Source organism: Dama dama, chromosome 15, assembly GCF_033118175.1.
Source record: "Dama dama isolate Ldn47 chromosome 15, ASM3311817v1, whole genome shotgun sequence".
Lineage (NCBI taxonomy): Eukaryota > Metazoa > Chordata > Mammalia > Artiodactyla > Cervidae > Dama > Dama dama.
This window is the reverse complement of record NC_083695.1, coordinates 92,760,729-92,786,278: the sequence shown is the minus strand read 5'-3', so window position 1 is coordinate 92,786,278 and position 25,550 is coordinate 92,760,729. Positions and strand designations below refer to the sequence as shown.

General features: G+C 52.8%; 1 protein-coding gene across 7 annotated transcripts in view; it reads right to left on the bottom strand.

Moving 5' to 3' along the window:
• PTPRE (protein tyrosine phosphatase receptor type E) overlaps positions 1–25,550 on the bottom strand; it is a 183,148-nt gene that overhangs the window by 46,225 nt on the left and 111,373 nt on the right. For all 7 annotated transcript variants that reach the window (XM_061162914.1, XM_061162913.1, XM_061162912.1 and 4 more), the window contains one exon: positions 112–239. In XM_061162914.1, coding sequence (XP_061018897.1) covers positions 112–232 — 121 coding nt within the window. In that variant the 5' untranslated portion in view covers positions 233–239. The remainder of the gene's footprint in view (positions 1–111; positions 240–25,550) is intronic.

Below are 25,550 nucleotides of genomic sequence, written 5' to 3'. Positions count from 1 at the left end.
AGACTCGCAGCGTCAGAAGCAGGCGAGGAAGCCGCTTCTCTGCCCATCACCCTGCGAGCTCATCGGGAGGAGGGGCAGGGGGCCGTGGGGTGGGCGGCATCAGGGTCTTACCTGCGGTCGTGGAGGTCCAGTTGCTCTGCGCGGCGGCGGTGGTGGTGGTCTCGTTGCCCTTGAGAGCCTTGGCAAGGGGCAGGCTAACACCGGCCAGCAGGAATGGACAGAAGGGCTCCATGGCAACCCTGGAAGAGGCAGGCGGGGCTCAGAGGACTCGCCACCGTCCGCCTGGGGCTGGCCAGCCTCCACGAGGCGGGAAACTCAAGGAAGACACAGAGGGATCCAGGGAAAAAAAAAAGAACCAGGGTGGGCCGGGGATCAGGGTGGCGCTGGGGCTGCTTTGGGAGAGGTCTGTCTAGCAGGAGGGGTCTGTGTACCGGCACGATTTCCACCTGCACTTGGGGATTAATTTCAACTTAGAACAAGTCGGGTTAGGAACTCCATAACTACCCTCAGGTTATAGACGCTCCTGCTGTTCAGGGTAATTTCCTCTTTTGTTTGTCTGTTTTAAGGGGGAGACAGGAGGCAAACAAGAACTTGGACGTGCCTGGGGAGAATAGACTCTGAGAACAACACGCGATCTGGGATTCTGAGTGGCAGCTTCACAGCCCTTCAAAGAGGCGCTCACCCTGGCTTCTGGATTGCCGCCGCCGGGAACTTGCTGAACATGTAGGAGCAGCTCGCTGCCCGCCGGGACGCAGCGGAGCGTTCCTGTGCCGCCTCACAGCGGCATCACTGCCCTCGGGAAGGATCGTGGGCTTAGCGAGGAGCGGGTTGACCAGCCCGTGGTCACAGGACTGGGGGAGGGGGCGTGGGGCTCCGACCACCTGCACAGGGTCCACCTCTGCTGTCCCCCATGGTCACAACCACAGCCACACACCCTGGCCCTTATTCCCTGGTGCTGGCCCGGACTGCCTCCCACCTGAGTCATAGGAAAAGGTTCCCGAATACTTCCAGCCCCTGGACATCCACCGGTCCCCACTCCAGAGCCTCACTAACTGTCGTAAAGCCCAGCTCTGTCCCCTCACTGGTGAGGTGTGAACGGGGACTACACGGGGATGAGGTTCCGGTGTCCCGTCGCTGCTCCTCTCGGCCGAGCACTTGGCCTGCGGTATTCATGCATCATCTCATCTAAGCCTCTCGACTCCGCGCTGGTGGTCTTGTGTCTGGCTCTGCTCGGGCCTGAGCTCTCAGGGGAAGCAGAGGGAAGCCCCCGCCTGGGGGAGGGGACGGTCAGCTCGTCTGGCAGAGCCGCTTGGGCACCTTGGGGCAGAGGAAAGTATCTGCTGGGTGGATGGATGGATGCATGGATGTGGTCCAAGCCTGGACCGCGACATGGCTCAACAGAGAAAAAGGCTCTTTAGCCCACGAGACCTGCAGGATGTCGCCTGGGACCCCCACTTGGCGCTCCGGTTTGCCAAGACACCACAGACCCTCGGGAATCCTGACATGACCACTGAGTGGTGGAGAAAGCCCTCCTAAGCCCCGCCTGCTCCCTGCAGGTGAAGGCGGGCAGCGGCACGTGCTGAGCAGGGTCTGATGCTGCCAGGGCAGGCGTGTCCTTTCTCCTGGACACCCCCTTCCGTTTCATCCATAAACCCATCCATGGTCAGCCTGGGCGCCCGGGCCCACAGGCAGCACTTTCCTGCAAGAAGCCTCTCTGAGAAATATGAATGGACCAAAGCCAAGAAACACTGGTTCCTCATAATCAGACAAAGCTTCTGAGTGAGCTCAAAACAGCCCCAGTCATCTCCCGGCAATCACCACTATTAGAATGAGACCATTCTGAGCGCATCTACGGCAATTATCCCCGAGCAACTACCATCGTCCCAATCAACACTTCCAGTTCCTCCCTCTCCTTTGTTTCCAAAATATATTTCAGATTTACAAGGCGAGCCATACACACAAAATAGCTGTCATTCTGTGAGCACCTACTGTGTGCTAGACCTTTTCTATGGGCACCGCCCTCACAATAATTCCTCCAGGACTGAGAAACTGAGGCTCCATGGGGGAACTGGCCCAAAGTCTGTTCAGAGGAAATGCAAGAGCCCCGAACGGAACCCAGAACCATTGGAGACAAAAGCTCTAGACCCCCAACAGGCAGCTGTGGGTACGGTGTATTAAATAAATTGCTACTGAGTACAGTCATGATACTCTTAATATATGGATAAAGAAGATGTGGTACAGATATAGAATGGAACGGTACTCATTCCTTTTACAATGAAATAAGGCCATTTACAGCACCATGGATGGGCCTAGAGGTTATTATACTAAGTGAAGTGAGTCAGAGAGAGACAAATATCATATGACATCACTTATGTGGAATCTAAAAAAATGATGCAAATGAACTTATTTACAAAACAGAAACAGACTCACAGACATAGAAAGCAAATCTACGGCGACCAAAGGGGAGCAAGGGGGGAAGGAGATGAATTAGCCGTTTGGGAGTAACATACACACACTATTATACATAAAAGAGTAAACAACAGGGGCCAACTACAGAGCACAAGGAACTATATTCAATATCTAGTAATAAACTGTAATGGACAAGAATCTGAAAAAAAGACCCTGATGCCGGGGAAGATTGAAGGCGGGCGGAGAAGGGGACGACGGAGGATGAGATGGTTGGATGGCATCACCGACTCCATGGACATGAGTTTGAGCAAGCTCTGGGAGTTGGTGATGGACAGGGAGGCCTGGCGTGCTGCAGTCCACGTGGTCACAAAGAGTCGGACACGACTGAGCGACTGAACTGAACTGAACTGAAACTGAGTCTTATATGTATAAGAATATATATAAAACTGAAACAAGGGCTGTGCACTTGAAACTGACAATATTTTAAATTAATGATACTTCAATAAAGAAATGAAAAAAAAAGAAATGAGATCACTAAAAAATATTTGAGTCAACTAATTAATTAGAAAGTATTAATCGGTTTAATACAACACAGAGAGGCAGAACTCCTGAGTGGAACATTTTTCTCACCAATAGGTCAATTAAAAAACCCTCTCTTTCAAATGTTCAATGGTGTAAGGGGAGACTGGGAAAGACCAGCTATCAAGTATCAGACACCATGAGGTCTGAGGTGTCTCCCGGAGCAGCAGGTGATTTGCCCAGTATGACCAGCAGAGGGCACTAAACATTCAGTTCTATTCAGTTCAGTCCAGTCGCTCAGTCGTGTCTGACTCTTTTCGACCCCTCCCTGTCCGTCACCAACTCCCAGAGTTTACTCAGACTCATGTCCAGTGTGTCGGTGATGCCATCCATCCATCTCATCCTCTGTCGTCCCCTTCTCCTCCCGCCTTCAATCTTTCCCAGCATCAGGGTCTTTTCCAGTGAGTCAGTTCTTTGCATCAGGTGGCCAAAGGATTGGAGTTTCAGCCTCAACATCAGTCCTTCCAGAGTTCAAATCGACCCCACCACCTAGAGTCCGGAAACCGTAGCACTTACACTGTGTGGCCAATGACAACTTGCCAGTCCCCGGCCATTCACCTCAAACGGTTTACACAAGCTACCCGATAAACACAAATCCGTGCAAAAACAATGCTTCAAACAGTAATCAAACCCACACTGAATCTTAACAATTTGCATTTAATCCGTACTTGTGTGCCCACCAAATGCTAAGTATTGAGGCGCGTGAGGCACACTGCTCCATGGAACTGAGATCTTCGAAACGGTTTATTTCCAACAAAGCAGACTTTATTTTTACACCCATCAAAAGCCAGCCAGCTATACAGTGGATTAAAATTGCCCCTTTTAACTCCATCTGATGCCTTTTTAATAGTCTTCTGTGGGAAATGGGGCAGGTAGATGCTGGTCCTGGAAACGGGGAGATGAATACAGTCCCGCCCCTGCCCTTGAGCTGCTCCAGGGAAGCGTGAGCAGGAAACAGGGCCCCCCTCCCAGACCCCACCCCCAGCTCCGGACGTGTGGCCGCAGCCGCAAGGAAGGAAGGTGAGGGCAGGGCTGCACCTGGGAGGTGGCAGAGGCCGAGTGCAGAGGGGTCCGACCAGGACACAGCAGGGCGGGACAGAGGCTTGAGGGAGGCAGAGGCTGACCTGCTGTCCAGAGAGGGGGCGGCTTGGTCTGTTGGAGCTCCAGGACGGGAAGGAAGCAGAGAGCAAAGGTAGCAAGATGGGGCTGCGTCGAGAAGGCCCTCGAGTGCCAGCTTAAAGGGGCCGCCTGGTGTCAGAGTCTTGTTTTCCATCAACAACCTGCATTATTAGGGATCCCTGGTGGTCCAGTGATTAGGACTCCGCACTATCACTGTCGGGGCCCAGGTTCAATCCCTGGTTGGGGAACTAACAGGCCCCCCCACCCAAGCCGTGTGGTGCAGCCGAAACAAATCAGCCCCCCACCCCAAACCTATATTAATAGAACCACTGGGGGCATTAAACAAAGATGCCAATTCCCGGGGCCTAACTCCAGATTCTAGGTGTTTGAAATCCAAATATACGCAGAGTGATGGGGCTCACACAGACTGAAGCTGAGAAACTTGACTCTGAGCAAGGAGCTGCCAGGAAGGTTTCCAGAGTGACTGAGCACCGGAAGCCTTCATGAGCCACCCAAGATGGGGCTGGGGGCTGTGGGGCCATGGGGGGATGCCTCCAGGGTGGGTCTGGGGGCTTGTTAGGAATGCAAGACCTCTCACCCTTCGGAAGATCCCTAGGTGGTTTCTACGCCAGGTGGCGCTGGTGGTAAAAACCTGCCTGCCAGTGCAGGAGACCCAAGAGACTTGGGTTCAATCCCTGGGTCGGGCAGGTCCCCTGGAGAAGGAAATGGCAACCTACTCCAGCATTCTTGCCTGGAGAATCCTCATGGACAGAGGAGCCTGGCGGGCTACAGTCCATGGCGTCACAAAGAGTCGGACACGACAGTAAGTGAGTTAGCACGGAACGTACATTACGACTAGAGATGTGCCAGTCTAGGCGATAGACTGAGTAGGTCTGGACTAAACCAGGACGTGGGAAGGGAGGGGAGGCGGGATGTGAGGTGGAATCCAGGTGGGCGGCAATCAGGCGATGTGTGAGGAGTGGGCCTCAGAGGGACCAGGAGGTAGGTGGATGGGAGGGGACTTCGTCCATTAGCTGAGACAGGGAGTGGGGGCCCCGGGCTGAGGATAGAGGTCACTTTAGCTTGGAGCATGAAACAGGAACACGGGCTACCAATTCTTGCGCTCCCGTGACGTGTGATGGGCTAGCTGAGGTTCTGAGAAAAAGCACTCCACCAATGCTCACCGAAACCCCACGGAGAGTGTCCGGCTGTCCTGCGGAGAGTGACAAGTTGGTTTTCAAGGGGCTGTGGGCCACTCCAGTGGAGACTGCCAACTGGAGCGGGATCTGGGGCTTGGCTGGAAGGGAGCGGGGCTTGAGTTCTTTCTGGGGGCATAGGGGAGGGACAGAGGTGAGGTTGGGGTGTTCAACTTAGGAATGGGGAGGGGAGCTGGTGGGAGACCAGGGCATTTAGGGCTGGAGTCCTTGATGAGCTGGTGTCTTTGAGGAGAGGCTGGCTGGCTGATCCCTCCTACCCAGAGGGGCCTGGAAGTAAGTGTCTTTCCCAGCTGGCCCTGGGTGTCCTGACGGACTGAATCGGACTGAATCAGACTGCCCCGCGCAGTCCCAAGAGGGTAGTGTTTTCTTTCTTCTGCTCCAGCCCCTCACACATGGTTAAAGCACCAGGTTCTATTGTTCTCAAGTGTAAAAACAGACGGGGTTCCTTCAGAAAGGAGCAGAGGAGGATTTAAAGCCACTGCACTCACAGCCCTCAGGATAGATGTCCTGTAATTTCTCATCTAAACCAGGACTCTTTGGAGAGTGAAGGAGGGGCTAAAACAACGACACCTCTGTGCTTTCTATGCAAATCTGGAGAACTCAGCAGTGGCCAGAGGACTGGAAGAGGCCAGTTCTCATTTCAACCCAAAGAAGGGCAAGGCCAAAGAATGCTCAAACTACCACTCAGTTGCACTCATCTCACACGCTAGCAAAGTAATGCTCAAAATTCTCCAAGCCAGGTTTCAATAGTACATGAACCAAGAACTTCCAGATGTTCAAGCTGGATTTAGAAAAGGCAGAGAAACCAGAGATCCAATTGCCAACATCCATAGGATCATCGAAAAAGCAAGAAAATTAAAAAAAAAAAAGATATACTTCTGCTTTATTGACTATGCCAAAGCCTTTGACTGTGTGGATCACAACAAACTGGAAAATTCTTAAAGAGATGGGAATACCAGACCACCTGACCTGCCTCCTGAGAAACCAGTATGCAGGTAAAGAAGCAACAGTTAGAACAGGACATGGAACAATGGACTGGTTCCAAATAGGAAAAGGAGTACGTCAAGGCTGTATATTGTCACCCTGCTTATTTAACTTATATGCAGAGTACATCATGAGAAACGCTGGGCTGGAAGAAGCACAAGCTGGAATCAAGATTGCAGGGAGAAATATCAACAACCTCAGATATGCAGATGACACCACTCTTATGGTAGAAAGCAAAAAGGAATTAAAGAGCCCCTTGATGAAGGTGAAAGACAAGAATGAAAAAGCCGGCTTAAAACTCAACATTCAAAAAACAAAGATCATGGCATCCAGTTCCATTACTTCATGGCAAATAGATGGGAAAACAGTGGAAACAGTGTCAAACTTTATTTTTTTGGGCTCCAAAATCACTGCAGATGGTGATTGCAGCCATGAAATTAAAAGACGCTTACTCCTTGGAAGGAAAGTTATGACCAACCTAGATAGCATATTAAAAAGCAGAGACATTACTTTGCCAACAAAGGTCCATCTAGTCAAAGCTGTGGTTTTTCCAGTAGTCGTGTATGTATGTGAGAGTTGGACTGTGAAAAAAGCTGAGTGCCGAAGAATTGAGGCTTTTGAGCTGAGGTGTTGGAGAAGACTCTTGAGAGTCCCTTGGACTGCAAGGAGATCCAACCAGTCCATCCTAAAGGAAATCAATCCTGAATATTCATTGGAAGGACTGATGCTGAAGTTGAAACTCCAATATTTTGGCCACCTGAAGTGCAGAGCTGACTTATTAGAAAGGACCCTGATGCTGGGAAAGAGTGAAGGCAGGAGGAGAATCGGATGACAGAGTATGAGATGGTTGGATGGCATCACTGACTCAATGGACATGAGTTTGAGCAAGCTCCAGGAGATGGTGAAGAACAGGGAGGCCTGGCGTGCTGTGGCCCACGGGGTCACAAAGAGTTGCTCAGTCATGACTGAGCAACTGAAAACAGCAACATGGTTTCTAAAATATTTAATTATTGATGAGCATTTTGGTGGTATTAAATGGTACTAAAATGGAAATCTATTAATAGCTATGTTTGAAACTTTTTTTTTAATTTTGAAAAATTCTAGAAAACAAAATTAACATATCTAAACACAGGTTCAGACGGTAAAGAATCTGCCTTCAGTACAGGAGACCTGGGTTCAATCCCTGGGTCAGGAAGATCCCCTGGAGAAGGGAATGGCTACCCATTCCAGTATTATTGCCTGGAAAATTCAATGGACAGAGGAGCCTGGTGAGCTGAAGTCCATGGGGGCGCAAAGAGTTGGACATGACTGAGTGACTGACCCGTTCACTTTCACACTTCTCACACATTACAGCCATATTTTTTGGACAAAAAACAACCTTTTTATATTGACTGTGTGAAAATAAAATGAGAATATAAACATTTATTATCAGCACATATTCACCAGCTCTAATCAGTTTCTTAGCTCTGTCTGTTCTTAATATGTTTCACTGTGAATATATTTTTTAATATCCTTAATGTGTATACTTCTTCATAAAATTGTAATTTTTTTCAAATTAGCATCTTGTGGGCTGTCATCACTAAAGTGTTTTCTTCCTTCCTTGCTTTTGTAGGAATAGATTTTAATGTTTTCCTATTCATAACCTAGGTTTTCAATAACTGCAATTCACAAAAGTTTCAAAAGCTGAGAGCTTTTGGTCTTGCTTTGTGGTTGTGTTTTTTGGTGCTCTATTTGTTGACGACTTATATTAAATTCTAATAAACTACTTCTGTTTCCAAGGCATTTAGAAGAGAATAAAACCAAGATGGCCTTGTTTAGGGGACAAGTTTACCATCTTTGGATATGTAGGTTGATTAACAAATCATTTGTTGAATGAAATCTGATGATGAGTAGAGAAGAGAAAATTCATGTTACAAGCCGAAGTATTTAAAAAAATTCAACATCAGCTTCAATCACTCTTGCAGCTATCAGCATTTATAAAGTCTAACAACTACAGCTTCTATTTTAACTGATGGGACAGTTGGTTTGGACACAATTATAAATTTTTGTACACTGCAATTAATTCCCTGGGCGATACATTTACCACAAACACTAAGATTCATCAACATTGATATGATCCCACAAAGATAATAACTGTATGATAGATGTTGAACTCTTTTACCCCTTTTGCAGTAGCATCACCCATTATGTCAAGTGCTTACCTTTGATGGAGTGAATTTTCAAGTTGTGGCTGGATTCCATGAAATGGAGAAACAGCAGAACCGCCATTAAAATTAACTGACTTTCTGTTTGAAAATGACTCTGATCTCCAACTGGCCTCATCTGATGGTTTGTGAAGTTCCTCTTCTATGAGAGCATTAACACCTAACACCTATTCACCTATCACGGTGAAACTTGCAGCTGAAAATGAGTGAAATTAACGAAGAAGAAAAGCTATTTGATCTAAGTGAAAAGTTCAGCGCTTCCTGCATCTTCTATCCATCATCCTTGGGCACAGAGTTCCTAAAAAAGTCACTAACTGAATGCTAATACAGAAGTGCCCTGCAAAAGTATTCAGCAAAACGACAGTGACAAATGGCAGCGACCACACAGTCCTCCCAGCATCTCTCACTAAGGAGAAGGAGGTCCACCGGCCTCCACTCAGGAGTATGGATGACAGAGAAGAAGGTAGCCAACCTCAAGGGCCGGGTGATCCCCGCTGGGTGAACCTTGGACCACACTGCATCCACCTCCCTGGGGCGGGCCGTGGAGACGCCCAAAGATGAGGGCGGGTGGACTGGACCTCAGCGGCCAGGTTTTCACACACGTTTGATTTCCCAGACCTGAGTTCACTGGCTGCCTGAGTGAGCTCCCTAGACCTGCAGCTCTCCGTTGGTTTGACTCTTGGTTCATTCATTCTTTCCTCTTTCAGTGATATCCACCTAGTTGACTGTTCGCCAAAGTCTGGAGAGACAACCAGAGGAATCGAGCACCGCCCTGCCTCCTTCAGAGCTCGTGTTTCGGCGGCGGAAATGAACTAATGGAATAATTACCATGCAGAGCGGCTCCGACGTGCCTGGGGGGTGGACACATGAGCTGGCAGCACCTGGCAGTGATGCCTGCCCCCCACTCCAGGGAGATCTGAGAGGCTGCCTGGGGAGAGGGGTGTCTCCTCAGTGAGGAGTCGAGCGGTCCAGGCTGGGAGTGGGACGAGGAGCAGAGGGCATCATGAGGCAAGGGGGGCCACGTGCAGAGAACGTGGTCCCTGGGAAGCCCCGGGATCTGCCCGGTTTAAGGAGGACCAAGGGTCTCCCCTGGCAACGGTGTGGACGGTTCCCTTAAAGACGTCCAGAAAAAGCTTCCCAGCAGGACTATGGTAAAGTTCGTCCTGCTGGACAGAATGACCCCTGCCCCGGGGGCATCCTGAGGGTGGAGCGGCTCTTACGCGTGTGTCCATCTGGCACAGGGGGTGATGCTCAATGAACAAGGTGGAAGGAAATAAAACCCTTGGGAAAATTAGAGCAGATTCCATCTTCCCCGAGACTGAAAGGCCGGCTGTGCTGAGTCTCTTTCTCTCTGTCTCTCTCCTCCTTTCTCTTTCTCTCCAGGGATGACGGCCTTTGCCAGAACACTTCGCCTTTCTGATCTTCCTTCCCAATTAGTAAATTAGGAGGATCCAATGAGATAACAAATGTGATTGAGTCTTGTCAACTGTAACCGTCAACCTGAGCCGGTTGTCAGAACTACTCACCTCACGGTTAGCCAGGGCACCACACGTGCGGCCAGGAACCTTAAACTCAGCCAAGTGACCGCTGGTGTTTTGAGAAGACCTGCTCCCTATCACCCCTCCCTGCCCCCCAGGAAGCAGCCAGAACTGTGGACACAGCCCATGGTGCGGGGAGGGAGAAGGGAAGCTGTTACTGTTTCCACAACTGAGCCCCCGGCCTGCAGCCTGGACCCCCACTCCCTCTGTGGTTCTCTTGGAGAACGTCTACGCCTTGTCTGCTCTGTCTGCATCCGTGTGGACGCTGCGCCCTCCTGGGATGGTCCTTGTCGGGGGAGATAAGCTCCCTGTTGCCCCACCAGAGAACAATTTCTCTGCAAAGAAGCTTCAGAAGCAGCTCGGACCGATCCGGCTGTTCCCACGCTGATGCCCTGGAGCCGCCGACGAATCACTTGGGGCCAGGATGACAGCAACCCCCGAGCCCCAGGTGTGTGCGCCCAGAGGGGCTGGGCAGGGAGCTTAGGCCCGCCCATCATCAGAGCCCCAGTCAGCCCCAACCCGGACACACGTCCTCTCCCTTGTCCCCCTCTGCTTTAATGACGGGGCACTCAGCTGTGCTGGGAGCCAGGATCCAGGAGCGGAACGGGGCTGAGGTTCCTCCAAGCCCTTGCCCTCTGACACCTGCCCCGGGGGGTGGATCCTGGGTCAAGGGCACTGTGTCCCCTGTTCCTCAATCTTTCCGGAGGAGCAGCGGTCACAGTGACCTTCAGGGGCAGCTGGAGGGAGAGAAGGTGGAAGAGCTTGGGGGTGGGCACTCAGCCTGGGCAGGCAGGAGACTCAGGGCCGGGGGTGGCTGTGTGGAGGCCTCCCAGGGAGAGGCCTCGGCCTCCCCAGAAACTGCTGGTCTGAAGGCAGCAGAGCCATGCAGACCCCTGTTCAACTGCAGACAAAGATGGCGCCTCGATTCCTCTGAGCCTGAACACCAAGGCTAAGAATGTCTGCCCACATCCCCCCACCTCCCTTTCTGGAAGGTTCCGAGGATCACGGATGAGAGGCTGGGGAAGCTCAGTGTTTTCTAGGATCGCAGTCCATCCTCCTGTGGTCTGCAGAGCTGAGGGAATCTCCCGGGCCCCCAGCTGAAGTCGGAACCACCAGAGGCCACCTCAGGCCTGCCCGGCTCTGCCTGCAGAGGGGGCGGGGCAGGCAGCACTGGGTGCACCCACTCCCTCCGTCTTGGGGGGCCAGGCTCCCTGCTGGCCGCCCGCGGCCAGCACCCGGCTGTGGTCCCAGCCAGGTCGGCCTGACTGGAGGGACCCCCGGGGCAGGCGAGGGGTCTCCATGCGGCTGCCTATCTGGCCCTTCGGTGCAGGGCGAGCAGAAAGAGAAAGGTCAGCCATCGCCCCCTCCCAGGGGACCCCAGACAGCTTAGGGACCCTTCAAGGCCCGCCTGTGCGCAAGGCGAGGCGTGCGTGCACAGACGGAGACCATCACTGCTCCTAGAGCCGCGGCCCAATGCTCCCGGGACAGAGGCACGGTGAAGACACTGAGGGGCAGACCCTCAGGACGGACCCCGAGGGCAGAAAGGCAGCTTCGCTCCCAGAAAACCAGCAAGCACCGCAGTTCACCTACAGTCGGGGAACCCCCTCCTCACCCCTGCGGATGAACCTGGGGTATGGGCTGGCCTGCCCCCATCCCACAGGCCACCAAGAGAGGATGCTACTGCGGAAAGCACAGCCAGCCAGGGAGCATCCTCAACCACCTGCCTGGGAAACACCCTGGGAAGCGCAGCCCCGACTTTCTGAAATCACTCCTTAGAAGACAGGTGAAGCCCCTTCTGCCTGCCGGGCACCAGACTGGACCCCTTTCTGCCTGCCGGGCACGGGGCTGGACCCCCCCAGCCTCCCCACCCACCCTCTGGGAAACCAGGACGACGGCGAGCCTCGGGTCCTCAACTATCTAGCCTGATCCCAACCATGCCTGTGTTCCAGAAAATCAAGAAAATAACCCCAGGGCCGAGATTATTATTATTTTATGCATTGAGGAAGAACAAAATGAAAAAGAAAGAAATATTTTCACAGTAAAAGAGAAACAAACCCAGACCTTTCCCAAGCTTCAGGTGTGAATATGCTTACTTGAATGAGAGGTTTCAGTAACAATCATAAAAACCCCTTAAGCAGGACAATATGCAGACTTAGCAAGTTCCTCCTGTCTCCAGAGTGATCCTGCCTTTCGGAGGAGGCTTCACTTGTTAAAAAGGAAAAGACGCAAAAGGGGGTGCTTTTTATCTGAGCCGGAGAGGGTTGGGACTTAATTGCTTTAGTGCAGAAGCAATAGGACGTGTCTAAGTGCAAAACCAGGGAAACACCATTAAAAGGAGACCAGCAAAGAAGTCCATGGACACGAACGTGAGCAAACTCCGGGAGATCGTGGAGGATGGGGAAGCCTGGCATGCTGCAGTCCATGGGGTTGCAAAAGTTGGACACAACTTAGCGACTGAACAACAACATCAAAGAAGTCCATGTGTCAGGAGCAGAAAAGGGGAAAGACAAGGTGGGGGAAAAGGAGGAGGCAAGGCTGAGCAGGGTGGCTGGTCTGAGCACCCCTACCGGACAGCCACCCAGGGAGGCAGGTGCCGCCTCTGCCTTGTTCATAGAAGGACAAAGAGGCGGGGGTGAGCTGCTGGGCCCCGCCCAGGCGGTCAGGGCAGAGAGTGCCAGGGGAGTGAGGGTGCCCTGCAGCTGGAGGCCCGTCCTGGGCTCTGGAGGGTCGGACTTCACACTGCCCGCGGCGTGCACAAACCCTCCACACACGCAGAACCCAGTCGGGGTTCCTGGGAGACGCAGAAGTCTGGGGGTTCAGGAGGCTGAATTCTGAGCACACCCTGGGCAGGTAGAGGTACCAGGGCATGGGGAGGCAGTGGAAGGCAGCTGGGTGAGAATGGTGATGGGTGCCTCCACCTCCAGCCCCTTGCCCACTGCCCGCCAGCCCATGGACACACAGGCCAGGTGCGTGCACAGACGTCTAGGGTCCCTGGGGGATGCACAGAACGCCTGGAGAGGGGCCGGCCTGCCCTTAGCTCTGCAGACGGAGGCGCCCTCGGGCTCGGCTGGGCAGAGCGGAGCTCGGTGGACATGCCTGCCGGGCGGACCCTGCCGTGACTGGCATGTCAGCTTTAGCCGTGTGGTTCCTCAGGCAGCAGCCCAGCTGTGGCAAGGAAGGCATCTCGGCTTGGGTGGGAGGTGAGGGGCTCAGGAGAGTCGTTCAGGACCGGCGCGGTGAGAAGCGAGGGCGGCTCCTCGAGGCAGCTCCCACCTCCCGAGGCCTCAGCGGCAAGCCTGGAGAACAGCTTAGGACATCTGCACAAGGCCAGTTCTAACTCACAAACAGCGGATGCGTGGAGACGCTCGGTGCATGGCTAACAGCGGGGCCAGAGCTCAAAAGGGACTCCTTCCCCCTGTGAACACCAAGAGGACGGGACCAAGCCGGCCACCCCAGCTCCTGGCACTCCGCACTCCGGGAGCTGGACTTGGGCTCAGCTCCTCCCACGGGGCACACGCTAGGTGTATACCCGGTGTGAGCGGCTCAGCTTTCCAGCGCGCAGGCCTCCTCCTCCCCGTTCTCTGTCTCCCAAAGGGCCGTGTGAATTTGCCCCGCGAGGCGGAGGGCAGCCGGGCAGGTGAGAGGTGCGGGGAGGCGGCACCCGGGATGCTGGTGTGCAAAAGGCGCCTGCAGAGCTGCAGGCTCCCCCCATGGGGCGGCAGGCGGGGTGCTCCCTGTCGCTGCCGGCTCCCGAAGGCAGTCTGCCAGCCTTTCCACCCCTGGGAGCTTTGCTGCGACCCCCCGATCCCCAGCCCTCTCTGTAAACACACACCCACCTACAGCCCTCTCACGCACAGCCCAGGGTTCACCATGTGCCCCCTCTTCTGACTTTCTATCCATCCTTCTATGCAGTCTCCACGGAGCAGATGTTAGAACGACTCCTCATTTTACAAATGGAGGGGACGCTCAGAGAACTCAGGGACACACAGCGGCTAGGAGGCGTCCCCTGCAGCCCGCACACCCCAAATTCTCTGCTTCTTTCTGAGGACAGGCCCCCATGACCAGTTTGCCCAGGGTGCAGGGTGGGGTGACCAGTTTGTCCCAGTGAGTCCGGGAGTGTCCAGCTTTCAATCCGAAAACCCCTCCATGGGGACCTCGCGATCAGATGTCTCCCCAGCATGGAGTTTGCTGGGTGGGGGGTGCTGGAGGAGGGCACGAGAAAGCCGTGACTCCTGTTTCTGGAGGAGGGGGCTGCTCTACCGAGTTCAGTCGGGGCTGACACACTCTCTCCCCCTGGAGAGTTCCGGGCTGATGGGGTGGGGCTCCGAAGTGCCAAGCAGAGCGTGACTACAGCTGTGAACTAGACCCTCCCGCTGCGATCGAGACCCTCCCGCTGCGATCGAGACCTTCTCGCCATGATTGAGACCCTCCCGGCGAGATCGAGACCCTTCCACCGTGATTGAGACCTTCCCGCCGTGATCGAGACCCTCCCGCTGTGATCGAGACCCTCCTGCCCTGCCGTGATGGAGACAGTCCGTAGCAGAGGGACAGCAGGCTGGCCGCAGCACAGCTATCTACTGTTAGCATATTTTATCAGCAGGGCACTCTGGCTAAATGCCGGGCCAGGTATGATGCATCCTTCTGGGCCACTGTGACAGGGAGTAATATGGCCAGGCTGGGTGGCCTCCAGCTTTAAAAGCCAGACCAGGCAGGGGATAGGGTTCTGAGGTCTCTCTGGAGCTCTGTGTATCTAGGAGATCACAGCATCCAGGCAAGAAAGAGGAAGGATGGGAATGCACCTACAGACTGGAGACATGCTTGGGAAGCAGGAATCCATACAAAACACAGCACCCAAATATCAGCATGTCCCCAGTATTCATTGGGGTGCTTACACTAAGAGTTATCTACTGTTTACTGGGAACTCAAATGTCATGCAGCTTCCTTGGTGGGGTTTCAATTTACTATATCTAGCTGTCTATGGGCTTCCCAGGTGGCGCTAGTGGTAAAGAACTCACTCGCCAATGCAGGAGACACAAGAGACATGGGTTCGATCCCTGGGTCAGGAAGATCCCCAGGAGTAGGAAATGGAAACCCACTCCAGTATTCTGGTCTGGAAAATTCCAAGAACAGAGGAGCCTGGCAGGCTACATTCCATGGGGTCACAAAGAGTCAGACTCGACTGCGGCGACTTGGAACATACACACGCTGTCCTATTAGACGGTGCCAGGGTCATGGCCTGTAGCTCGCTGGAAGGAGGGGAGCACAGCCCAGAGGACATGGTGACCTTGGGGAGGAGCTGGTTTGGGGGAGAGGTGAGACCGTGCCTTCAAGGTCAAGTTTGCAGCCCTGTGGACCACCGAGCAGCTGATGTCCCTCACGCACGTGTGGAACTCCAAGGGAATTCTGGTTGGTGGCAGAGTTTGAGGGCTGCCAGCAGGCAGGCGACCTTGGCAAAGGACCAAGGACCTGAGAGAAGCAAAAGGGAAAGAAGATATGGGGCACGGGGTCAGCGCTGGGACCACGGACGCCTGGAGGCTCCTGGAGGGAAGGGGGCCAAGGAGGAGAGGCGGGCAGGCGGGGAGAGCCAGGGGGCAGGCAGAATAGGGGCCAGTCCCCGTGGGGCCTAGGGAAAGCAGGGCTGGACTCAGGACCTCCAGGCCTGCAAGTCCTTCCTCCGTGGTGGCTGTGACCTGCAGGACGGCGACATCCTTTCTCCTGCAGTGACCACCGCACCCAGCCTGGAGCTAGCTTGCCGTGACACTCACGTTCCCTCCCGTTCAGAAGACTATAGCATGAGCTCAGTTCATCCACCCGACGGGACAGATTATCCAGAATCTGGGCCTTCCTGACGCCCTGTTTGCAAAGTGCAGGCAGGACGCTCCACCACACAAACACTAGGGATGACCACGGTCACTAGCAAGTGGCCGGTCCTTGGCCCCAATCTCACATGGCCCAGCCCAGGCAGACGCAGACACAGGCCATCCTGACCCTCAGCTGAGATTTCCTGGGAAACTGGGATTGATCTTAGCAGAACTGGGAGTTTTATTCCAAACATCAGAGACTTGGTTTGAGGGTTGTCTAAAGTCAAGTCTCATCGCAAAATTCTTTCTGCTTAATAAAGTCAATAGAGTTTGATATTATGATTGGACATAGATCTTTAGCCACTCAACTTTTTCCCTAAAAGGTAGGTAATTTGTCTTCCATGATGGGGCAGAGGGTACCTGACATTTCTCTGTTGTCCCTGTGTTCATGAGGCTAGGGTCTCAAAGGAGACCAGGTGTTCGGGAGCCACCTGTAAATGGGCACGGATCACTCAGGTACCCAGGGCACGGCTGCGTGGAGGGGCTCAGGTCTGCAGAGCACATGCAGAAACAGGGCTTCCACGCCCAGGTCAGCTCTTATAAACTGAGCTTTACATGATTCAAGAACAAGATTCGATCTGTTGGATGAATGGCTACATTCTGGAAGAAAGAGGGCATAAGATACGAGCCCTGGAAGTTCAACCTCTGCCCATATTTGACTGGTAGAGTCAGGGGAAAATGCAGGTGGCTGTGGACGGACGTCTCAGCTTCCTCATCTAGAGAGTGGGGCATCTAGAGAGTGGGGCATCTAGAGAGTGGGGCAAAGCCTTCCTGTCACTCCATGCTCAGCTGGCCGGCCGTGTGCTGAGCTCACCTCTTAGTGCAAGGCTTAGAATCTGGAGAAGGTGTTTCCCCGAGCAAAGCGGGGACACCATCAAAGGAGAGGACATGGAATCCCAAGCAAAGCGTCCTTGCTGGGAGCTCCTGACCCCACTACCCCTGATGCAGACAGAGCAGCAGAGATCGGCAGCTGCTCTTCAAAGAACTCGGGAAATCCATTATGTCCAAGAGTGAAATGTCCTTTATGATCCATCTCAGTGCTTTGTTACAGACACTGCTGAAGACCTATGTGCACACTTGTGGATGATACAGAAACTGATTTCATCAAAGAATTTTGAAACATCACAAGGGCAGTGCAAAGCTCCCGTGTATCTGAATCTCTGATGTACCCGGTCCACACTGAGCTCCCTGCTGGCCAGGTACTCGGGGCAGGTCGGCTCCAGCAAGGGGCTAAGGATACAGAAGCTTTCTGCCCGAACCACAAGGAAGGACCTGTGAGAATGCTGGCCTGCCAGCAGGTCTCTTAGGGGATAATTTTACTTTTCTATGGACCGTGCACTAATTTGCATAATTCCAATTACTCCTCTTACCCTCTTGAAGATGAAGAAAAAGGGAAGAGCTTATTCTTTAAGAATTAAGTTTTTCTCCATTGCAACAGAGACGACAGAGCCACAGATAACTAAAGATCCAAGGACCATTTTCTCCAAAGCACATTTTCACTGACCCCCAAAGCCATAGTTTGGTGTGTTTAGACACCAAAGAAGCCACTGACCTATCACCTATTGGAGAACATGAAACACGTTAAGTTTCCATGTTGTTGTTGGTTAGTCACTAAGTCACGTCTGACTCTTTTAAGGCCCCCGTGGACAACTAAACAGCAATAATATTTCCATAACTGGGGCCCACAGGTATGAACTACAGCTAGACTTTTACTGGATAAACTTTTCCCTATTGAAGAGAAAATCATCCTTTTTATTATCATAAAAGAACAAAGGGGAAAACCGCTGAAAACCTGTAAGCATAACTTTTCACTCCTGAGCGGAAGTTACGAGATGACAGAGGAAGGCCCCCTCATCTCAACTATTGCAAACAATCTCTCACAATCAGTTGTTTGTAAGCTTCACAGATCATTAATAATTAATTGTTCTTACACTGGCAGTAAATGTCATTTTACAGAAGATGTAACAATCCTTGAATCCTTTACCCATTAAAAATTACCGCTTCAGCAGGGACAAGACAGTTCTGTTGGGACAGTTTGTGTGCCCAGTCGTGTCCGATTCTCTGCGACTCTATAGACTGTAGCCCGCCAGGCTCCTCTGTCCATGGGATTTCCCAGGAAAGAATACTGGAGCAGGCTGCCATTCCCCACTCCAGGAGGCTCTTCCTCACCCGGGGATCAAACCCGAATCTCTCACCGCAGGTGGATTCTTTCCCACAGTGCCACCTGGGAAGCCCCTGAACAGTCTTTGGATCTTACCCAAAACAAGTTATTATTGCAGAGTAACTATTTATGATCCAGGGGAAGATGCCCAGAAAGTTAATCTCTACTGATTGTTGTAAGTAAACAACAATTAACCGACACCAAGCTTCCTGTCCCAGTGCTTCCTCAGCTCCTGTTGCTTTCCCAATCAGAAATCACCATGGCCCTAGGGGAGGGTGCTGCCAATTTACATGTAGCAAATCTGAACCATGATCCTCTCTCCCTGGGAAAGACACTCGGATTATTTTTCATTCCCATGATATTGTACTTGAATATTCATGGGGATGTGCCAGTGCTGTGGCCCAAAGCATGACAATCCACTGAGGGTGACGTGAGTGGTGGTGGGTTCTCTCTGTCTGAGCCATCATCTCGGGCCCTCGACCACATGGACAGCTCACCCACCTCCAGGGCCCTGCCCCCACCCTGGCAAGCCCTGCTCTCCCCACCTCAGCCCCTGCCGGCTCTGGGGGGTCCCCGCCGGCACCTACAGCTGGTGGGCTTTGATCCGTGTGCCTTTGTGTCTGCTCCTTCTTTTGAACTTGGACGTGAGCTCCTGGGAGTCAGACCATCTCACGGTCTTGCATTTCTGCAGTGGGGGGCGGTCGGGGCGGGAGTCTGCAACAGTACCCAGGAACATTGCGGGGGTGTTTTCAGGAGAGACAGGGGGAGCCTGGGCCTCTGCCTGGGGAGGCAGCCAGGGGGAAGGACAGGCCCCCTCCACTCCGAACCAGAGGTAACTCTGCCCCACTGAAAGCCCGGGGAGCACCTATCAGGGCCATGGGGCTCCACCTGCTGCTGCGGGAAGGTTGTCAGAGGCACAGACACAATTTTCAAAAACCCTGGGAGCCCTGCCCTGCCCTGCGGCCTCACTCGGGCCCCATCAGGAGTCCTGCCTGGGAAGCACAAGCAGGTGTGCTGGGTGCTCCTGGGGAGCCAGATGCTCCTGATGGAGGAGAGGCTTGTGCTTTAAGAGAGGCGTGTAAGCAGTTCTCCAGGGCTTCAGAATACCATCAGGACACCTTCCGGGGGGCCAGCAGGTAGAGACCACTTCCTCCACCTTATGACTTTCATCTGACTTTTATCCCGGCTGCGTCAGTAAATCAATTTGTGACATCCTTCAAACAGCGTCCATAAATAAACCAACACTTCCCTCCCTCCCCGCCTCCAGGGACCATAAACCAACATCCTCCTTCTAATTGCTTGCATACCCCTGCTGCAGCCTTGGCTTAATTTAACTCAGCAAATATGCCAATCGCCTGGGCACAGAGCTCTGCCCATGATCAATAATAAATGCATATGCTAGAATCGTTCCTGAAAATTGAGGTTGATTACACCGGAAATCAAAGACCTTGGGGGGAAAAAATGTAGACTCGACAAAAAAGTCAAATAAAGATGGTGAACCTTCACCTAAAACATCCTCAGAAGAAGCAAAAGGGAAGGGACCCAGCAAGAAACCTGGAATTCCATCGTGTTTCTCTTTCTTTGTTTACCCCCACGAGCATTTTTAAAGTCTTCAGACCTTTCCCTTCCTGCTAAATAAATTGTAGCAGGCAGTTCAGGTCCTGTAATGAGTGATGGGAACACTCCCGGGCACAGTGCAACCAGACATCTCGGCGGGACCCTGGGTACTGACGGGAGCAGGCGATGGAGCCTCGAACGGCGGACGCTTGGCTTGGAGGACGCTGGGTGCCTGCGGAGGGGGACAGCGCTAGCTGTACGTTCTCCTGAGGGCTCTGATGTGCTAATTCTGGAAACTGCGTGCATTCCGGAGCCCCTGCTCCCGGGGGAAGGGTGGAGAAGGCGCCCTGAGGCGGCACGTGACCACAGAACGAGGCACCAGCCCTGCCCCAGGAGGCCACAGTCTCTTCCACGCCCGCGCGGCATGTGGGGGTGGACGCGGGATGGACACTGTGTACCCCCGAGCCACGGGGCCCCAGCGCTGGCGTCAAAGGCACTCGTTTGCACAGATGCTCTCCTTGAGTTGAGCGGGGCTGAGATACGGTTTAATCACGCCTCTTCAGCCACATGACTCCCAACAAAGTCCGTCCGTCTGGGGGGCTCCAGGCTGGACAACGCCCACCACCACCACCCCCAACCCCATGACCCCTTGGGATGGCCCAGTAGCCTCAGCACTGTGAGCTTGTCCAAGGCTTTGCTCTTGGTTGTTCGACCCCTGTGAAACCTGAGGGAAAGGCACCGCTGGGAGGCCCCAGGAGAGGACAGGTTGGGTGTGGGAGGGCAGAGAGACAGGGCTTTCCAGGGCCGGGCCAACCGGTCTGTGCATCCGCAGAAGCGACTGACCATTTCGTCACTCCAAAACCAAGGGTGTCATTTTGTTTTCCCATATAAACTGAAGCGAGGATAGATCCAGATTTATCTAGTTATCCCAGCTCTAAAACCCAAATAGCAGCCCACGGTCTGACTAAGGCAGTTTCTTTTAGTCCATTTGAACTGACCTTAAGTAGGTTTCTGCTGTTGGCGACCAAATGGCAGAAATCGAGTGGAAAAAAATTGCTTATACTTGTGGCCTGATTATATATCTGAACTTGAGGTCAAGAGATGCATCAGCAAAATCAAAGTCGAGTAAAATCTGTGCTGCTTAAATCCAGACACTTCAGGGTGAAGGTCTACCATCAACTACCAACCATCAATCACTTTGACTGTGAGCATAAAATCTCCACCTTTCAACCCCACACTGATCCCTGCAAAGCCCACGTGTGCACATGTGTGTGTGTGTGAGTGTGGGTGAACACACATACACAGCCTCCGCTTCCCACCAAAGCCTTTGGGGAGCCAGGGAGAGAATTCTGATCTCCCTGCAGAGATTCCTGGCGCTTCCTTGTAACAAAAGTGCCTGCTCAGAGACCATCACTCCTAAGTCTGGGCAAAGGCAGACAGTCCATGCTCACAGCTACGTGCGGAGGGGCAGGGGTCTCGGAGGGCACAGTGGGTGCTGTTACCCCGCACCTCCCGAAGGACCCTAGCCTCACGCCCCTTCCCACATCCTCTCCATTCACCACCTGGCTTTGGCCTGAGACCCCAATCCAAGGAGGGCCTTGGGGACAACCCCAGGGCAGGATGCTCCGGGATGTTTGCCAAGCAACGACTAGATGAGTGAGTGAGTGAATGAGTGGACAGGCTTAATCAGGGCACGCCATCAAAGAGCCTCAGAACAGCAGACCCGTGCTGCAGGCTGACGTTCTGGCTACGGAAGGCAGATCCCACAGAGGGCCCTAGACGTGCGGCATTTACAGAAACAAGAGCAACCTGGAGTGGAGTCTGGCCTTGCGGCTCGCTCCCTGGAATCCTGGGCCTAGCAAAGGCCTGGGACAAGCCTGGGGGACAGGGAAGCTGGAAACACAATTACTGCACCGTCGCTGGGGGCTCAGCAACTCCGCCCTGCCCCGCTCAGCTTCTGGGAACAGAAGAAACGTGTGCGTCGCCGCGGCCACACACACGTAGACTGGGCCGTGTGAATGAGACCCGTTTTGATTGGACCACAAGATGGGAGGTTTAAGAGGCAGGACACAGGGAGCTGGAAGATGAAGATTCCACGTCCGATGTGCGGCCGGGTGGATCTCTTTGCCTGGTCCGTCTACCCAGCCTCTGAATCCCCTCTGCACTGCAGTCTGAGGAGCACACAGTAGGTGCTCAATGCGCGTGCCCGAATACGTCTGCCTTCTGTTTTCTTGGCTGCGTACACTCCCTGCCCACACTCCCCACACCCTTGCAGAGTCAGAGAGGAACAGGACGGACTCCACCAACTGTCTGGCTGCCTGGTCCGGGGTCAAGGTGGGCTTTCTGCCCTCTGTCCCTATGCCCCCAGACCCCGGCCAGCACAGGTCTGGGCGGCAGGGTGACAAGGATGGGCCACTGTGACCTGCTCTGAACAAGGTGAACACGTTCCTCTAAACTGCATTTGAAGGAAAGTCAAAGTCACAGCAATACATTCAACACGGCCCCACTGCACGGGGTGGGCGCCCTCCCGCCTGTCCTGCCGTGCCCCACACCTGCTTGGGAGAGATGTGCTTCTCCACCTGGAGGCTGATTGAGAGGCTAAAACTCACTGAAGCACGGAAGTCATATACCCAAGCCTGTCGGTGCAAGGTGACCCACAGACAGTCCAGGTTAGATGTGTGTTGTGTTCTGAAAAAAAAAATGTTTTAAGATATAATTTTACGTGGTCAAGAGCATAGACTTTAGCTGATGATTTGATGGGTCTCAATAAAAGCATACCTCCATGCGATCAAAATGAAGAGCCTCTGCCATTTTTTCTAGAAACTTCCTTCTTGTCCACTCTTCCTACACCCCAAGAAGCACGCACTATTTTGGTTTCTGTTTACAGAGATGATTAGCTCTGTTCTTGAACTTCCAATAAACGGAAAAACAATACTGTTTTGTGTCCGGCTTCTTAAATTCAACAGGTTTCTGAGGCTCGTCTGCATTGCTGTAGGCGTCGGAAGGCCGCCCCGTTCACCACTGAAGAGCTTTCCGCTGCACGACTACCCATTCTCCTCTCGATACACATTTGGGTTGTTGCCCAGTCTTTTTGCTATTATGAGCAAAGCTACTACGGACTTCAGTACAAGTCTTTTTGCAGACAAGTGTTTTTCATTCATTTGCAGTGAATGCCTACAAGTGGAATTGCTGTGTTCAAGGACGAGGTGTACGCTGATGACTTAAAAGGATTTAAATTAGCTTGAAATACTTCAAAAGGGGGAAGAATCTACATAACGTCTGGAGATCTGGCTTCTCCTGGGAAAACCAGGTGTGGCCTGAATTCCTGCGAGGCTGTGTGGGTTGGTCCCTCCCTGGAACCTGGACGAGCCCCTACTCCGCCTCCTTCCTCACACAGCCTATGGCTGCCACTCCACAAAGGGACACTTGGTCCCCGAGTCATGTCTGGACTTAAAGTGCTTCTCTGTCGCCAGCACTTTTGCTCAGAACACCAACGACTGATGCTGCAATCGGGGGTGGGGGGGGGGGGGGTGGGGGGAGGTGAGCCTGAATTTCCTCCTGAATCAAAGCAAGAAGTTTTTAGGAATGCCAAATGAAACGCTTCCGTTTCAGACCATGACTCTCCACCGCTGTGGGAGGATTTTCATTTGGTTCCATCTTCTTTAATATGCTACAGATGCACGGTTTTCTAATCTTCTTTTATTAAAAGTAAATCCACCCTCCTTGCCCAGGTCTCCTGGGTAACTGTCTAATTAGGGCAGAAGGCTGGCCCAGCCCACCAGGGCGGGTCGCTGTCCCTTAAGAGGGAAAGACTTCAAAGAAGTGCCGACATCTTCCGAAAAATGTTAATTGGGAAACAATGTGCATGAATTATTTATAACCGCACCTCTGGTTATTTGGAAGAAAAATTTGCCTGCGGATTGCAACTCGGGAAAGAACTCTCCATGTCTCATAACCCCAAAAACCTCTGTTTCGGAGCCTCCCTGGACACCCCAACCACGGTGGACACGCAACACTATTGGTGTGCGGGGGGCTATGGGGACCAGGGTCCCTTCTGAAGGCCTGGCCCACTTCACGCCTGAAGCAAGGTCATTTGGGTCTCATCTAAGCAAGTCCACTGTCACTTCATTTATTCATTCATTCACTCCTTCATTCATTCAACTACTGGCACCTACTGTACATCCGTGAACAAAATTAACAAGACCTCCATCAGGGGCCTCTCTTCAAACACCTCCTCTTTCTACTGTGGGACTGTTTATAGGATTACTTTTCTCAACAGGCTCTACTCCTGAAAGTTGACTTCTACCAAGATATTTTCCACCACCAGCCCCAGGGGCACTCAGGAATAAGACTCTCCCTCCATTTCTAAATTATCCCCACAGGTTTCTAGTAGATCCTACCTGGTATCTGCCTAGACCACATAGGTTCAGATCCACAGGACAACTCTATGTTTCCTCTCCTCAGAGTTTTTTGGGGAGTCTATTTTCTCTGCCACCCTCCACTCCGCTAATTGATTCATTTCCCTCTGCTAAGGCTAAACACTTTAAGTAAAATAGTTCCAGGGTTCCATTTTTCGTTATTGATGCTCTGTCGGTAAACTACAATCAACACCATATAATTATGGAAAATTATAACAGCAACACAGCAGTAAACCAAAAAAAGGTACCCTTTGGGAATATTAATAAATAGATACTCTTCCCTTTAATAGAAACTTCATGCCTATTTCATGAAACGGTTTGCTCCCACACTGGGAAACATTATGGCACTTATGAATTTTTAAAGGAACACCAATTTGGGTACGGCCAGGAGCCAGTAATAGAGGTTTGTTTATGTGTTCATTCATTCAACAAATATTTACTGAGTGTCCCCTGGACACAGAGCTTAGAAGGAGGCCTTATTTAATCAACACGATCAGACAGCGATGTTGCCTTCAGGGGATTTCTACTCTGACCAGGGACCAGCCTTCCTCTGAAAAGAACTTGCGCGGGTCAGAGTGGGGTGTGGGGAGTGATGTGGCACCAGCCCCCTTGGAAGCCTGAGCCCCTCTTGCATTCGACATCCTGGTTGAGACGGACGCCTCAGGAAGCAACAGCCCGTTCCTGCCTTTGGGAAGCTGCTGTGGGCAGGGAACGCTGCCTCTCCCGCGCCTAACAGACAGTCTGCGCACCCTCAGGACCCCAGAATTGAGCAGAAGCGCAGGTGGTCAGAGGCATGGCTGCTGGGAGAAGCTGATGTGCGGGCTCCCTCCTGAGGCTGGGGTCGCTTGCTGTTCCCACCTTGGCCAGGAGTTTCACCAGGGTCTTCAGCAAAGCCAGGGTAGAAGGTAGCAGTGGGTATTCCAGCCATTGGGTCCTGGGGATGCTGTGCCTGTTCTTATGGGCAGAGGGCAAGGAGAAGTTGGGTTTACTGGTCGGGAATCTGCTGGACTCCAGAGTGACCGGACAACAGCTATCCTCAGGGTCATCTTGCTGTCCCCAAATAGCCCTCGACGTTTGCTGGGAGGCTCTATCAGGCAGCCAGCCGGGGAGAAAGGTGGACCCGGGTCATACCTGGGGTCGTCTCCCGGTCACCCTGGCCTCCTCTCTCACCCCTGGAAACTTTCTTCTCCTCTGTGATCTGGGGCACAGTGCCTGCCTGTTAGGATCCGGGGGGTCCTGCTCTGAGCAGAGGGGCACAGCCACAGCCCTCGTGATCAGGGTGCCGCCTCTGCGCTAGCACGTTCCAGGCACTCACAGTTGGGTGGTATCCTACGCGGGTACAGGGCGCCCCTAAGATGCTCACAGCCTAACGGGAACAGACACACAGTAATGAGTGTGGAGTTGGAAAGCGGAAGCCTAGAGGGATAGGAGTGTCCAAGAATAAGCTTTCAAGCGATTCAGGTATTATAATTTTATATTTCTATTTTACAGACTCAACTGGCA